Source organism: Notothenia coriiceps, unplaced genomic scaffold (assembly GCF_000735185.1).
Source record: "Notothenia coriiceps isolate Sejong01 unplaced genomic scaffold, NC01 NC01_scaffold00008732, whole genome shotgun sequence".
NCBI classification, from domain to species: Eukaryota; Metazoa; Chordata; class Actinopteri; order Perciformes; family Nototheniidae; genus Notothenia; species Notothenia coriiceps.
The window spans coordinates 16666-31382 of NW_011341433.1; the positions used below are offsets into that span (position 1 = coordinate 16666).

Below are 14717 nucleotides of genomic sequence, written 5' to 3' on the forward strand. Positions count from 1 at the left end.
AGTTCTCTCTTTAGTAACTTGCATACTCTTTCCTGTCGCTCTATGCTCCACTCTCTCAACCCCTCCCTTCCAATGCCTGCCAACTTGTTCTCTCCTCCACTGTCACTGTCTGACTCTCTTTCTTATGCTTCTCCAGTGAACCTGGAGCTGACGATGGACAGGGTGAATGACTTGGTGGAGTTTAGGATAGATGCGGTACTGCAGGAGATGAGTACATCCACATTGTGTGTCTTGCCAGAGGATGAACCAGTCACCTGTGAGGAGTTTGTTCAGACCACCAGGGTAAATACATAGTCTGTTTCAATAAAATAACAATATTAGCCTGTAATTATTACATTTTCACCAAGCCTATCTTCTAAGTCATACAACATCCCACCCCATGTGTTATATGAAAGATGATATGACAAACAAACAAATGTAATCACATTCATAAAAGCGTGTGGATGAGCACCCGGTGGCTCATTATCAGTCAAGGCCACAGGTAATCTATCATGATTATTCATTTTATGAACTAGCTGCTAAGATATCACCACAAAGTTATGATGTGAGTGACTGACTGCAGACAAAGCAATATAGTGTAAATAACAATGATGTTATGTAGATATTGAATGATGAAAATCCCAACCAGTGGGATGTCCACTCTTGTGTAGAAATCGCTGACAGAAATTGAACCTGACATTATTGGATTTTGTGCCCAGATAACATCATATATGCAGGGTTGATTAAAGTGTATTGAAAATAATTAAGCAGTGCTCATGTCATTTTCATGTTTTTATGTTCAAAATAATGCCCTTATATATTGAAACAATCTGTCCTATAATATGCTATGCTATGCTGCCTGCTGTGCACTACCCTTCTTATAGCATAATTCATGTTTATGTTATATTTGTATAGGATATGTGCATAAGACAAGCCCAGAGTCTCCACACTAAGAGTTCACTAGTGGAAGAGGCTGCTAATGAACTGATCAACATGCTGCTGGAGTTTGACCATAATCAGAAAGAGGAGCTGGAGAAGGTCGAGGAAGAAAGCTGTGCTGAGAGCAAGACCATAGACCACCTTGATAGTGAAGGTATACTCACGTTTTCCTTTTGGGATCAAATTTGGATACTTTCAATACAATTTGTACAACTTTGTAATTTTAACCCCCTATGCCTAACATATATCTTTTTTGAAATAGGTAAGACTTCAATCTCAAGCCCATATACTGATAAATAGGGATCCTGTATAAGTGTCTGTATATATATATTTCAAGTTTCAGCTAGTGTTGTCTATGTTAAAGGCGTGGCTAAAGGAGTTTATGTGCAGAATAGTAATATGTCACCTTTTGCATCTCAGGTGAAGATGAATGCCGGTCAGAGGGCCGTCTCTTCTCTAGAAACACCTTGCTGCCTCCTGCCAGCGTTGGCCCTTCTTCTCCGTTGGTGAGGAGGAAGAAGAAGAGGGACTTGATGGAAGTGATGGAGGAAGAAGCCCAGGAGCTCCTTTCCTACTTCAACCACCGCAATGTGGATGCTTTACTCAGATTGACGCGCAACACCCTGGAGATGCTGCGCAAACGCATCCACGCCTCCTCGCTCATGCATTTCTTGGGTGGGTCCAAGTGACATTCTTTTGGGAGGCAAAACTATTATCAAATAATGTTAAGATTATCCTCGTTGAAAGAATGTTTTCCCCATGTAATTAGGTACAATGAATCTATCTAGTGTGGTAGACAATTAGGTCCACTGAGCTCATAAGATCAGTGGACAAGAGAAGGTACATTTTTGGCTCACACCATGTTTTACCAGAGCTTTTCTTCTGTCCACTTGTAGTTGAGAGTGACTCACGTGTAAAAAGCAGCGGTCAGCAAGCAATCTTCAGAGTAGATGTGACCCTTTCCATTCCTAACATCGCCATGGTTCCTGCTTTGGAGGAGGTCCAACAGGCTCTAAACCGGGCTGTAGAGTGTGTAGTCAGTGTCAGCAAAGGAGTTGGTCAGTGGAGCAAAGAGAGGATCTCCAAGGTGAGTTTGATCTGATGAATGAGGCAATGATTTCTGACAAGTGATGGATTAAAAATTCTGACACACAAAAAAACATGTCTATTATAGTGTTTTCAATACTGATGTTTCCCTCTTGCAGAGAAAAATGAACGAGAGGCGGATGGCTGCTCTGAAACAGGACAGTTCTGAGAGTGAATCAGAGGATGGAGCAACCACTTACAGGAGCCTGGCTGGTATGAGAGGACACAAGACCTTACCCATCTTTTCCTCAGGAGTTCAACAACTCAACACTGACTGCAGACTGATTTCTCCATAGTGTTCCCAACATGTAGACCAGAACATTAATCATTAGCTACTGCACCACAGTCACTTGATAATCAGATCTCCTTATTTCACAGTTCAGCAGAGCAAAACCCCTCTGACTATGAGCACATAGGGAGCTATGGAGATGTGTGGATTGAAAGGTCAACTAGATGTCAGTGGCTTTGAAAGGAAGAGGTTTAAACAAAAGAGAATTACAAATCTAATTTGGACGAAGCAGCCATTTCAGTCACATTGCACCCCGGATAACTTGGAGGTAATGTTGTGTAACATGAACATGGGTGATCAGGCTGATCTTTATTTTTTCTAAGAGAAAAGTTGGATATGAACACATTATAAACACGTGAGAATCACATATATATTATTTAAAAAACCTCTTGTGATCAAGTTATTGATCAGAAGAGAGTGATTTTGATTTTAGGTATTTCATGCACACAAACATTAAAAGCGGTTTAAGAGTTTTTTTTGCTTAATTTATGTCTGATACATTCACAAATCACACAAAGATTCTTTACTCTTAACTCTTTCAGATGACAGCACCTCAGATATGTCAGCATCTGTGATCCAGGCTATCCCATTCCAAGCTAGAAACTACTGCAAGAGTGTGTCTGAGAACAAGGAGATAGTTAAACTAGTGTCTGTTCTCAGCACCTCCATCAGCTCCACCAAAAAGGTACACGTTTGTACGTATGTATTATTCCCTATCTGCTTCAACAATTGTTTTCTACTGAAAATGTGCATTGTCTGTATCTGTTCGTTTTGGAAATTCCTAAAAAGATAAATGACCTTGTCATCTTATACAACATTTAAATATTTATTTTTGTACTGGCTCTCATTTCTCATGCCACTTATGTTTTCTTTTGTTGTAAAGGAAGTGATGACTGCTCTGGATCGTTTTAGCCGTTACCATCACATCTGGAGAAAGGACCGTGAAGACACCATGCGAAAGTATGATAAATTGAATGATTTACTGGTATTAATATCTGACTCTTACCATTAAGAAACTGTTTATTTTGTATGTGTCAAGTCAATGCCAGCCAAAACCAGCATTACATCAGTACACCTTTGGTTTGATTTTTCACAGATTCATCGAGGGCAGTCCCCTGCTATCAGAGTTTGAGAGCCAGATTATTTTCTATCGAGATCTGGAGCTGGAAATAAACTCTGAACCAGAGTACATTACTGTAGGAGCTTTGGCTCTATTCACAGGTTAGATTCAGTTGCAATACTTGTCTAAAGAAAACACTGATATGAAATAAAAGTAGATCACTGATCTCTACATGCTCACATGTATTTCATTTTACCAGCGGACCTGAAGATGTCCCTCACCGCTGAAACCAAGAACTGGATGGTGGACTACGGACGGTACTGTAACAGGAAATATCGCTCAGACATGGAGCAGATTTTTGCTTTTGTTGATGAAGCGGGAAAGAAACTGAATCGGCAGATCAAAGACCTGGATGACATTCGCATCGCCATGGCATCTCTAAAGGAGATCAGAGAGCATCAAATATCTATTGATTTCAAAGTCGGTCCCACAGAGGTAAACACGGCATTGGGTCTTTCATACAGCCTGGTAGTTGATGGCCCCCTGTCTTTTCACACAAATGCGCACAGTGTGAATAAGAATTAACATTTTCAGTAGTCTACATGAATGCAATTCAGAGTGTACAGTATATAGCAGTTGAGTTTCAATAGCAATGTGTATAAATGAAGGTCACAGTACATGTTGCCTTTCAGTAATGTTTATGTAAGCCTTTAGCTTGTACTCTGTCAAAAGTGCAATAGCAATGCAGAGGAAATGCAGTAATTAAAACTTCACATAAATGTTTCATAACTTGCCAAAGCTTTATTTATAATTGTATTTGATTTTATATCTCAGTTGACTTTGTATATATTTCCCTTCTCACAGGAGTCCTATGCCATGCTTCATAAATATGACCTGTCAGTGGCAAAAGAGGAGGCCGATAAGGTGGATACGCTGCGTTACACCTGGGAGAAGCTTCTGTCCCGGACCACGGAGGTACAGAACGAGCTGGTGGCCTTGCAGCCCAACTTCAGAGGAGAGCTGGTCAGCAATGTGGAGACCTTCGTGGAAGACTGTCAACACTTTTACCAGGAGTATGACAAGGTAAATGAAAGTACAGACATAAAATGCAAGATGCAAATGCACACACCTAAACACTTAATGCTTTAAGGCTTTTACAATTTCTGCAATTTATGAGGCTGCAGTATCAAGTCATTAACTGGAGGTTTAACAATAATGTTAGAAATAGATTATCAATAAAAAGGAGTAGGGATGTACCCATGGACTTACTTTTTCTCCTCTGCCTTAGGATGGCCCCATGGTGGTGGGGCTAGCTCCTCAGGATGCCAGCGATAGACTCATCATGTTCCAGGTTTGTTATTGACAATATGAGTTTAGCATGATAGCTGAGTTCCTGATTTAGTCTTTCATCAAATGTGTTAGTTCTTTGGGTCTGAAAATGACCTGGTTGCCTACAAAGCCAGTTTCAGGATAACTATGATCAAAGAAGGATATCGTTTTTTAAATTATTTCATGTTGTATATTTCAATGATTCCAAATGACATATCTGTAATATGTTGTACTTAATCTACAATAGTTGAACAACAGTGTAACCTGTACACACATGTCATTTGAAGTCCTGTTTTGATTTGGGATATTTTGTTGCCATTCTTCTCCTCTTCAGAATCGATTTGACAACCTGTTCAGGAAGTACATCACTTACACAGGTGGAGAGGAGCTGTTTGGACTTCCTGTCACCCAGCATCCCCAGCTGTTGGAGATTAGGAAGCAGCTGGCTCTGCTGCAGAAGTTGTACGGCCTTTACAACAATGTCATTGAAACAGTCAATGGTTACTATGATATCCTCTGGGCTGACATCCATATTGAGAAGATCAATAATGAGCTACTGGACTTTCAGACGAGGTAGACAGTTTCCTCAACTGTGACAGTAATGTGTATTCTTCATTTAGTTCACAGTGAAGTTTTAACACCTTCTGGCACTTTTTTATTTTATACATGGTCTATTATTCGACCCCCAACATCAGCCCTCTCCTATCAGGACTAAAATGTCCTTGCCCTGACGTTGCACTCTATCCTCTACAAGGGTATATTTATTGTGCATCAGCTTCTGATTCAAGTTTTTCATTCTAGAGGTAAAAAGTGTTTTGATATGTTTCTCACCGTGGTGTTCTCCTGGCAGTGTGAAACCAGTTGAAGGTTGTATGCATTGAGCAGTCATAAGGAGTGTATCTGCTGATGTATTAGTTATAAGACATTTCAACTCCTTTCGATTGCAGAAATGCTGTCTTGTAATTTTAAGAAGTGTTACTCTGGCCTGGGTACACAGTACAACAGTGCTGGTGCATATGTGTCCCAAATGGACAGAGTTCATTTCAAATGTGAAAAGTTTGGTATTTACCATGAGTTTGTTGCTGATTGTATTCTTTAACTACCAGGTGTCGCAAACTGCCCCGTGCTCTAAAAGAGTGGCAGGCTTTCATGGACTTAAAGAAAACAATAGATGAATTCAGTGAGTGCTGCCCCCTGCTGGAACTCATGACTAACAAAGCTATGATGACTCGCCACTGGAAGAGAATTACTGAGGTCAGTGAACATGCTACTGCAGTTACGAGCTATCATCACTATATTATCACAGTATCACAACTACTGTTAAACTTATGTAACAATAACAAACATCATAATTGTAAATGTTTTCTTGACATATACAGTAATTTGAACAACAAATCTATTCTGTTTGTGCCAAGGTTACTGGCCATACCTTTGAGGTGGAAACTGAGACATTCAAGCTACGCAACATCATGGAGGCTCCTCTGCTCAAGTATAAGGAGGAGATTGAGGTAAGAATGCATTTTAGGCTTCCTAATTCCTATGCAGGCCCAGAGAAAGCTACAAAGTGTTTGTATTTCTATAGCATAAAGTGAGTCAATTTCAAAAATAGATTTTATTTGTTTTTGATGGAATGTACACAGGTGTAATCTATACTTTAACACAATATGGACTCACTTTAATTGTCTCTCTCACACATTGCCTTCAAATTGGCCCCAGATTGATGTTCTAGTATAATTTCCATATAGCCCATTAAATCTGTCAAAACCACTTATGCGTCTTTACACAGGATATCTGTATCAGTGCGGTGAAAGAGCGTGATATTGAGCAGAAGCTGAAGCAGGTGATCGCTGAGTGGGACAACAAGACCTTTACGTTTTCCAACTTTAAAACCCGCGGGGAACTACTACTGAGAGGAGACAGTACATCAGAGATCATTACCAGTATGGAGGACAGCCTGATGGTTTTGGGGTCTCTCATGAGCAACAGGTGTGGTCATGTATTTGACTGCCTTGTAGACACAATCATACAAAGTGTGTGTGACATAATGTTAGGCTTACATGCATGTCATCTATGTTGTAGGTACAACACCCCGTTCAAAGCCCAGATTCAGAAGTGGGTTCAGAATCTTTCCAACACCACTGATATCATAGAAAACTGGATGACCGTCCAGAACCTTTGGATCTACCTGGAGGCTGTGTTTGTGGGCGGAGACATTGCTAAACAGCTGCCTAAGGTGAATTATGTCTGCTCATATGAGTGTGGTTTTTGCATTGCAACTGGATTTTAGCAAAAAGTTAATAAATAAACACAGCCCCCTATATTCTCTCAACCTTTTTTAGGAAGCTAAGCGTTTCTCCAACATCGACAAATCATGGGTGAAGATCATGATGCGAGCCCACGAGATGCCCAATGTAGTACACTCCTGTGTGGGGGATGAGACTATGGGACAGCTGCTTCCTCACCTCCTCGAACAGCTGGAGATCTGCCAGAAGTCACTTACAGGGTGGGTAAATAGAGTAAAATCTTAAACAACTCGCATCTCAAAACATACGAAGGCTTGAAGTGAGAGTAGTTCAAACAGTATTCAAAAGGCAGAGAATGCTTTGCTGCCAACTACTGTCCTGTGTATTATGCTTTCAAACACAAGATGCCTTGAGACAAAATTATAAAAGGTAACATTTTCTTTTTTTATAATACTGTTTTAATCAGCTATTTGGAGAAGAAGCGTCTGCTGTTTCCTCGTTTCTTCTTTGTCTCTGACCCTGCCCTGCTGGAAATCCTGGGCCAGGCGTCTGATTCCCACACCATCCAGGCTCACCTTCTCAACGTCTTTGACAACATCAAATGTGTCCGATTCCATGACAAGGTACATCTATTGTTTCTACTACACACTTGGCTTTTTGCTTTGTCAATTTCACATGAAAACGGTATCTTTCAAACCCTCTAACAAGATGGTCTGGAGGGAAAATAGATCGAAACAAACCAGATACAATTAAATACCATGCCATAAAAGGATTATTCGTCTGCAATCATGAAAATATTGAATCTTTCTCAGATATACGACCGTATTATGGCTGTGTCCTCACGGGAAGGGGAGACAGTGGATCTGGAGCGTCCTATCACAGCAGAGGGGAATGTCGAGGTTTGGCTCAATGCTTTGCTGAAGGAATCACAGAGGTCTTTGCACCTGGTGATCCGACAGGCTGCGCTGACCATCCAGGAATCTGGCTTTCAGCTCATCGACTTTCTCAACTCCTTCCCTGCTCAGGTAGTTATAAGCTGGATTCAAAGAAGTGGTTTCAAAACACTGTCCTTGAAATGTTTTCTGGGATATTCTTTATTTTTTAACACAGTTTTTCTTCCTTAACATAATTCCTGTAACTTTCTGCTGTAAAATCTGTATTCAGTTTCTTAGTACTAAAAATCTGATTTCAATTGTTTTGATTGAGTCAAATTTGAATGTCGGTACATTTGATTTCATGCAACGATTACATATTGTTGTCCTTGTCCTTGTCCTTCTTGTCTAGGTGGGCTTGCTAGGTATTCAGATGATATGGACAAGGGACTCTGAAGAGGCCCTGACCAATTCTCGATATGATCGCCGCATCATGGCAAAGACCAACCAGCTGTTCCTGGATCTGCTCAACACACTGATTGACATGACAACAAGAGACTTAGGGGCTGTGGAGAGGACAAAGTACGAGACCCTCATCACCATACATGTCCACCAGAGGGACATATTTGATGACCTGGTGACTATTTTGTTAATCATTTACTACTACTTGACCTGTTGTATAATGGCTCAGTGTACTGAAGTACATTTGACCATAGAAACAAGCTCTGTTCACAATTATATAATCAGAATCCCCTGATCAAGACGGCTGTCCTTTTGTAAAACTCATTTGGTATACAGCTATCACGGGGTCAGGTGTTTGCCGGGTTGGCTCACAAAAAGTCTTCAGTCTTTCATATTTAGTGTCTTTGAAGTCTCAGCTCAAGGCATAGTACATTGTCTGACTGGTCTCCAAGGTTAATAGAATTAAGTATACAGTAACAAATGTTGAACGTGTATTTTATTATATAATCCCCTTGTACCTGTAATGATTTATTTTCCTCCATTCTTAACTGTTACGGTACGTCTACACGGTTCCGTCGCGTGCTTCAAAGGAGACGCTTCCCATTCACTTTGAATGGGGTGACGTCACATCGCTTTTCCTCCATTGCTCGCTTCGAAAGTTGAGAAAAATTAAACTTTTCAAGCGTTGACGGAAGCGCCAGCCAATCAAATCATATGCCAGTACAAGCGTTAGCCAATCAAACCGCATGCTTGTGTGTCTGGGGCGGGAGATTAATGTGATTGGTTGTTGGTCGCGTGCCAGACACGCCCACTGGCAAGCTCCAACGTGACGGAACCGTGTGGACGTACCGTTAACCCTCTCCTATCCTATTCTCTGTTCACTCCATGTACTATTTTCTTACCCGTCTCCGTGACTTGCTTCTTTCCTCGCATCCATCTCACCTCTCCTTTCCCTTCCTTTCAACTCAATATCATCTCATGGCCTCTAACCTCTTTTATTTTATCCTTCCCATTACCTGCCCTTCCCCCTTTTCCACCTTTTTAAATATAACCTCCTTTTAACCTCATGCCTCCTCATGCATCCTTTCCTTTCAACTATCCTACCCTCTTTCTTCCTGCTTTTATCCCCCCCCCCTTTCATCACTCCCTGAATGGTGCCCTTCGATTTTCTATTCTTGACTTGCCCTCTTCACTCTCCCCGTTCTCTCCATCCTTTTAACTTACTTCCCACTTCTCCCTCATCTTTTCATGCCTCTTCTCTTTGTCACTTCTTCATACTTTACTCCCTTCCCTATCTCTCTGCAGTGCCGGCTCCATGTCAAAAGCCCCAGTGACTTTGAGTGGCTGAAGCAGTGTCGTTTCTACTTCAATGAGGACTCCGACAAGATGATCATTAACATCACAGACGTGGCCACTGTCTACCAGAATGAATTCTTGGGCTGCACTGAAAGGCTTGTCATTACCCCGTTGACTGACAGGTAGAAAACACAGTTCACACACACAAACACTCTCATAAAAACACGATTGATGGTACATACAGTGTGTAGCAGCAAATATTGCACATTTATAAAAGACACACATAATCATAGTTTTAGAACCAACCAAGTGTGTATGTTTTGTCAGGGTAGTAATGGTTCCAATTAAGGTTGGTTTAAACGAATTGCTTGTCAGATTGTCTAAAGCTTTTGAAGCCCCTTCCCCCCAAACATTACTGATAGTGAAATTAGGGGGGGCTGCATTTGACGTTTTTTTTTACTTTCTTGAAATGGACAATCTCAAGAATCCTGAATCCTTTACATAGCGATTGGCCAGTTTTTTTAAATTCTGAACAAAATCATCCTGAAATAAATCCTTAATAATAACTCCTGCAAAGACAAAAAAAAGGTATTTCTTACTTTCTCTAAATATGGCAACTGCCAAGACAAAGTACAATCAATTCCTTAAATGAGCCTTTAAACTTTGGCCTCCCTACCACCTGGAATGCCCAGGTCTATCTAAAGACATCCACCCAGTCCACAACCATTTTCTCTAAGTTACATATAGGTAACTTCACTCGCTTTTATTTGGGATATAGTAAACAGTTTCATCATATCATCAGTCAATTTCTATTGGGTTACAGTTTTTTATGGCTGACTAGTTACTGGAATTAGGGAGACGGGGGACAGAGAAGAAAAAAAACGAGACTGGAGGAGTTGGCAATCTTTCACAGTGGTCACAAACTCTGTCACTGGCATAGAGAGAGGAAGACACTCAGAGAGTGTGAGGTAGGCTGAATCCCAGCTACAGTTAATGACAGACTAACAGAAACAGAGAGTGAAATGTGAGAAAAAGCAGAGACAAGGAGAAAGAGATGAGAGGAGACAGCAGCAGGGGGAGAGCTACCAGAAGACAGCAGCTGTCTAAGGAAGTGCCACGCTGGACTTATGGCTAAAGGCGCAATGACCGCCCGGATTCTCTCACTGCTTTCTATCCCTTCTTGAAACACTATCTTCTTTGGTTAGTTTGTGCTGTGCTGCTTTTCATTCTCCAACCTTTGTCTTTACTATTCCAAACGGAATGAGGTGGCAAAATGGATGAAGGACATAATATAATAGACACAAAGTGGTAAAGGTAGACTTGGAAGCATGAAAGCAAAACTACAAAAAAATCAGTGGGAGATAATTGATGTTACAGTGGTCTAAGTTGTTCTGCATTCTCTGAAAGATGCATCATTTCTTGCGAGCCCAGTTTCATCGAGTCCAGCCATGCTGTAAAAAGAGAAAACAGTGTCCGGGTTCAGGTTATTCTCTCGAGTGAAGTGTCCTTGAGCAAGGTACTGAATCCTTACCAGCTTATTGGGCAGAATTCTCTAGCTCTGTCTGGCCTCCAACCTCTCTTTGAAGAATCAAATCATATTTGTTTTTATTCTGTGATAAATAACATTCGAGAGAAGATATAAACGACCTTGTGAGGAAGCACATTTTTAAAACTTGTACAGGCAAATTCGGAGAAGCCAGAAGAGACATTTCTTATCCTCATAACAGTTGATTTGTTTTATATTGTTATAATAGTAAATATAGTAAAGCGCATTTAAAACGTATTAATTGCCTACCCTAGATCCAACCTTACCATGTCTATGAAACTTTTCTCCTGTCTGTTTGGTCAGGTGCTACATTACCCTCGCCCAGGCTCTCGGTATGAGTATGGGGGGGGCCCCTGCTGGTCCTGCAGGAACAGGTAAGACTTGAGCATGCAGTACATGTCACAATTGTGGGAGATTGTCCCTAACATACATGTTTCTGCTCCTGTAGTATACGTCTATATTTTTGTTGCTTAAGTATGTTGGTCTTTTATAGCAGATTTTTATTTATCCAGAATACTTTATATTGTGTATTATTTGTTATATACTGTATGTCATTTCTACTAGATAGGTTTATATTTGCTGTTTCTTGTTTTTATTTAATTATGTTTATTCTTTATTCCACCTTTTACATATTATAATGCCTGAACACATTGCTGCTGCAATGGAGTTTTAGTCAGTTAATAATTCCATAACATAATGTTGCACCTCATTTAGGGATTTGAAAAATCTGCCTTTTGTTATTAGGTAAGACAGAGACCACAAAAGACATGGGCCGCTGTCTTGGAAAGTATGTTGTGGTCTTCAACTGTTCTGACCAGATGGACTTCAGAGGCTTGGGAAGAATATTCAAAGGTAAGAGTCACACGGAAAATTGGTGCAAACATTTTATGGCAAAAAAAATCAGAACCATAAAGGATACAGGGATGGATTTCTTTAAAAGGGATTGGTGGTTTGGGATGAGTGATGAGGAAAACAAAGTGACAGTTGATTATATTTTAATATTTTGGATCTTTCGCATGTGTCTGATATCCAGGTTTGGCTCAGTCTGGTTCGTGGGGCTGCTTTGACGAGTTCAACCGCATCGACCTCCCAGTTTTGTCGGTGGCGGCCCAGCAGATCGCAATAGTTCTCACTTGCAAAAAGGAACGTCGCAAAAACTTTGTCTTCACTGATGGAGACACTGTGGAAATGAGCCCCGAGTTCGGCATCTTCCTTACTATGGTCAGTGACGCAACACTACTATTCTCTTGTAAAGAAATGATAACAAATCAAAATAAACTGCTATTAATGTTCTACTGATACTCAGGATCTTTTATTTTCGTTGCTGGTTTTACAGCTGTGGGATACATTTAATTCAGAATGCATTTGGAGAGCATGCAATGTCCATCCATCCATCTTCTCCCGCTTATCCGTGGTCGGGTCGCGGAGGTAGCAGTTCCAGCAGAGAGCCCCAAACTTTCTTTTCCCTGGCCACATCAATCAGCTCTGACTGGGGGATCCCAAGGCGCTCCCAGGCCAGCGAAGAGATATAATCCCTCCACCTGGTCCTAGGTCTACCCCTTGGTCTCTTCCCAGCTGGACGTGCCTGGAACAGCTCCCTAGGGAGGCGCCCAGGTGGCATCCTAACTAGCTGCCCGAACCACCTCAACTGGCTCCTTTTGACGCGAAGGAGGAGCGGTTCAACTCTGAGTCCCTCCCGGATGACTGAACTTCTCACCTTATCCCTAAGGGAGACACCAGCCACCCTGCGGAGAAAACCCATCTCGGCCGCTTGTACCCGCGATCTCGTTCTTTCGGTCATGACCCATCCTTCATGACCATAGGTGAGGGTAGGAACGAAAATGGCGCGGTAGACAGAGAGCTTTGCCTTTTGGCTCATCTCCCTTTTCGTCACAACGGTGCGGTAAAGCGACTGCAGTACCGCTCCCGCTGCTCCGATTCTCCGACCCATCTCACGCTCCATTGTTCCCTCACTCGAGAACAAGACCCCGAGATACTTGAACTCCTTCACTTGGGGTAAGGACTCATTCCCTACTTGGAGTGGACAGTCCATCGGTTTCCTGCTGAGAACCATGGCCTCAGATTTGGAGGTGCTGATCCTCATCCCAGCCGCTTCACACTCGGTTGCGAACCGATCCAGTGAGTGCTGAAGGTCGCAGACCGATGAAGCCATTAGAACCACATCATCTGCAAAAAGCAGTGGTGCAATCCTTAGTCCACCGAACTGCAGACCCCCTCCCCCACGACTACGCCTCGAAATCCGATCCATGTATATTACAAACAGGATTGGTGACAAAGCGCAGCCTTGGCGGAGGCCAACCCTCACCTGAAATGGGTCCGACTTACTGCCGAGGACCCGGACACAGCTCTCGCTTTGGGAGTACAGAGATTGGATGTCCCTGAGTAGAGACCCCCTCACCCCATACCCCCGCAGCACCTCCCACAGTAACTCCCTGGGAACTCGGTCATACGCCTTCTCCAAGTCTACAAAACACATGTAGACCGGATAAGCGTACTCCCAGGCCCCCTCCAGGATCCTTGCGAGAGTAAAAAGCTGATCCGTCGTTCCACGACCAGGACGGAATCCGCATTGTTCCTCCTCAATCTGAGGTTCCACAATCGGCATGACCCTCCTTTCGAGTACCTTAGAGTAAACTTTCCCGGGGAGGCTGAGTAGTGTGATGCCTCTGTAATTGGCACACACCCTCTGATCCCCCTTTTTAAAAAGGGGAACCACCACCCCGGTCTGCCACTCCTTCGGTACTGTTTCTGACTTCAACGCAACGTTGATGAGACGTGTCAACCATGACAGTCCCTCAACACCCAGAGCCTTCAGCATTTCTGGGCGGATCTCATCCACCCCCGGGGCTTTGCCACTGTGAAGTTGTTTGACGACCTCAGCGACCTCCCCACGGGAGATTGGTGTCGATCCCCCGTCATACTCCAGCTCTGCCTCTAACATAGAGGGCGGAGTTGTCGGGTTCAGGAGTTCCTCAAAGTGCTCCTTCCAACGCCCTAACACTCCGTCAGTTGAGGTCCACAACGTCCCATCCTTACTGTACACAGCTTGGATGGTTCCCTGCTTCCCCCTCCTGAGGTGTCGGACAGTTTTCCAGAACAACTTTGGTGCCGCCCGAAAGTCCTTTTCCATGTCTTCTCCGAACTTCTCCCACACCCGCTGCTTCGCCTCGGCCACGGCTGAGGCTGCTGCCCTTCGGGCCTGTCGGTACCTTGCAACTGCCTCGGGAGTCCCCCGGGATAACAAATCCCTGAAGGCCTCCTTCTTCAGTCGGACGGCTGGCTTCCCTGACCAACGGTGTCCACCATGAGGTTCGAGGGTTACCGCCCCTTGAGGCACCTAGGACCTTGAGACCACAGCTCCCCGCCGCGGCTTCGGCAATAGAGGCTTTGAACACCGACCACTCTGGTTCAATGTCCCCAACCTCCACAGGAATGCACGAAAAGCTCCGCTGCAATGTATCGCAGATAATACAGTTTTATAAGATTTAATGATAAACTGAAACGACCTGTCCCATGTCTTATATCACCATTTGTACAAAATAAAACACAAATATCTGCTTCTTTTAAATGATATTATCCAGTGTTCTTTATCATA

The 14717-nt window shown here is 42.8% G+C and overlaps 1 protein-coding gene across 1 annotated transcript in view; it reads left to right on the plus strand.

Annotated features, from left to right (window-relative positions):
• Positions 1–14717, plus strand: part of dnah5 (dynein, axonemal, heavy chain 5) — a gene marked incomplete at its 5' end in the record, with an annotated part of 40836 nt that overhangs the window by 10970 nt on the left and 15149 nt on the right. Inside the window, 24 exons of the mRNA XM_010770311.1 lie at positions 137–282; positions 895–1072; positions 1339–1593; positions 1815–2005; positions 2124–2217; positions 2836–2978; positions 3177–3253; positions 3390–3514; positions 3613–3848; positions 4218–4436; positions 4642–4704; positions 5017–5255; positions 5789–5936; positions 6098–6190; positions 6469–6668; positions 6762–6915; positions 7022–7185; positions 7392–7548; positions 7738–7950; positions 8210–8434; positions 9565–9737; positions 11405–11475; positions 11846–11953; positions 12135–12322. Of these exons, the coding sequence (XP_010768613.1) occupies positions 137–282; positions 895–1072; positions 1339–1593; positions 1815–2005; positions 2124–2217; positions 2836–2978; positions 3177–3253; positions 3390–3514; positions 3613–3848; positions 4218–4436; positions 4642–4704; positions 5017–5255; positions 5789–5936; positions 6098–6190; positions 6469–6668; positions 6762–6915; positions 7022–7185; positions 7392–7548; positions 7738–7950; positions 8210–8434; positions 9565–9737; positions 11405–11475; positions 11846–11953; positions 12135–12322 (3860 nt within the window). The remainder of the gene's footprint in view (positions 1–136; positions 283–894; positions 1073–1338; positions 1594–1814; positions 2006–2123; positions 2218–2835; positions 2979–3176; positions 3254–3389; positions 3515–3612; positions 3849–4217; positions 4437–4641; positions 4705–5016; positions 5256–5788; positions 5937–6097; positions 6191–6468; positions 6669–6761; positions 6916–7021; positions 7186–7391; positions 7549–7737; positions 7951–8209; positions 8435–9564; positions 9738–11404; positions 11476–11845; positions 11954–12134; positions 12323–14717) is intronic.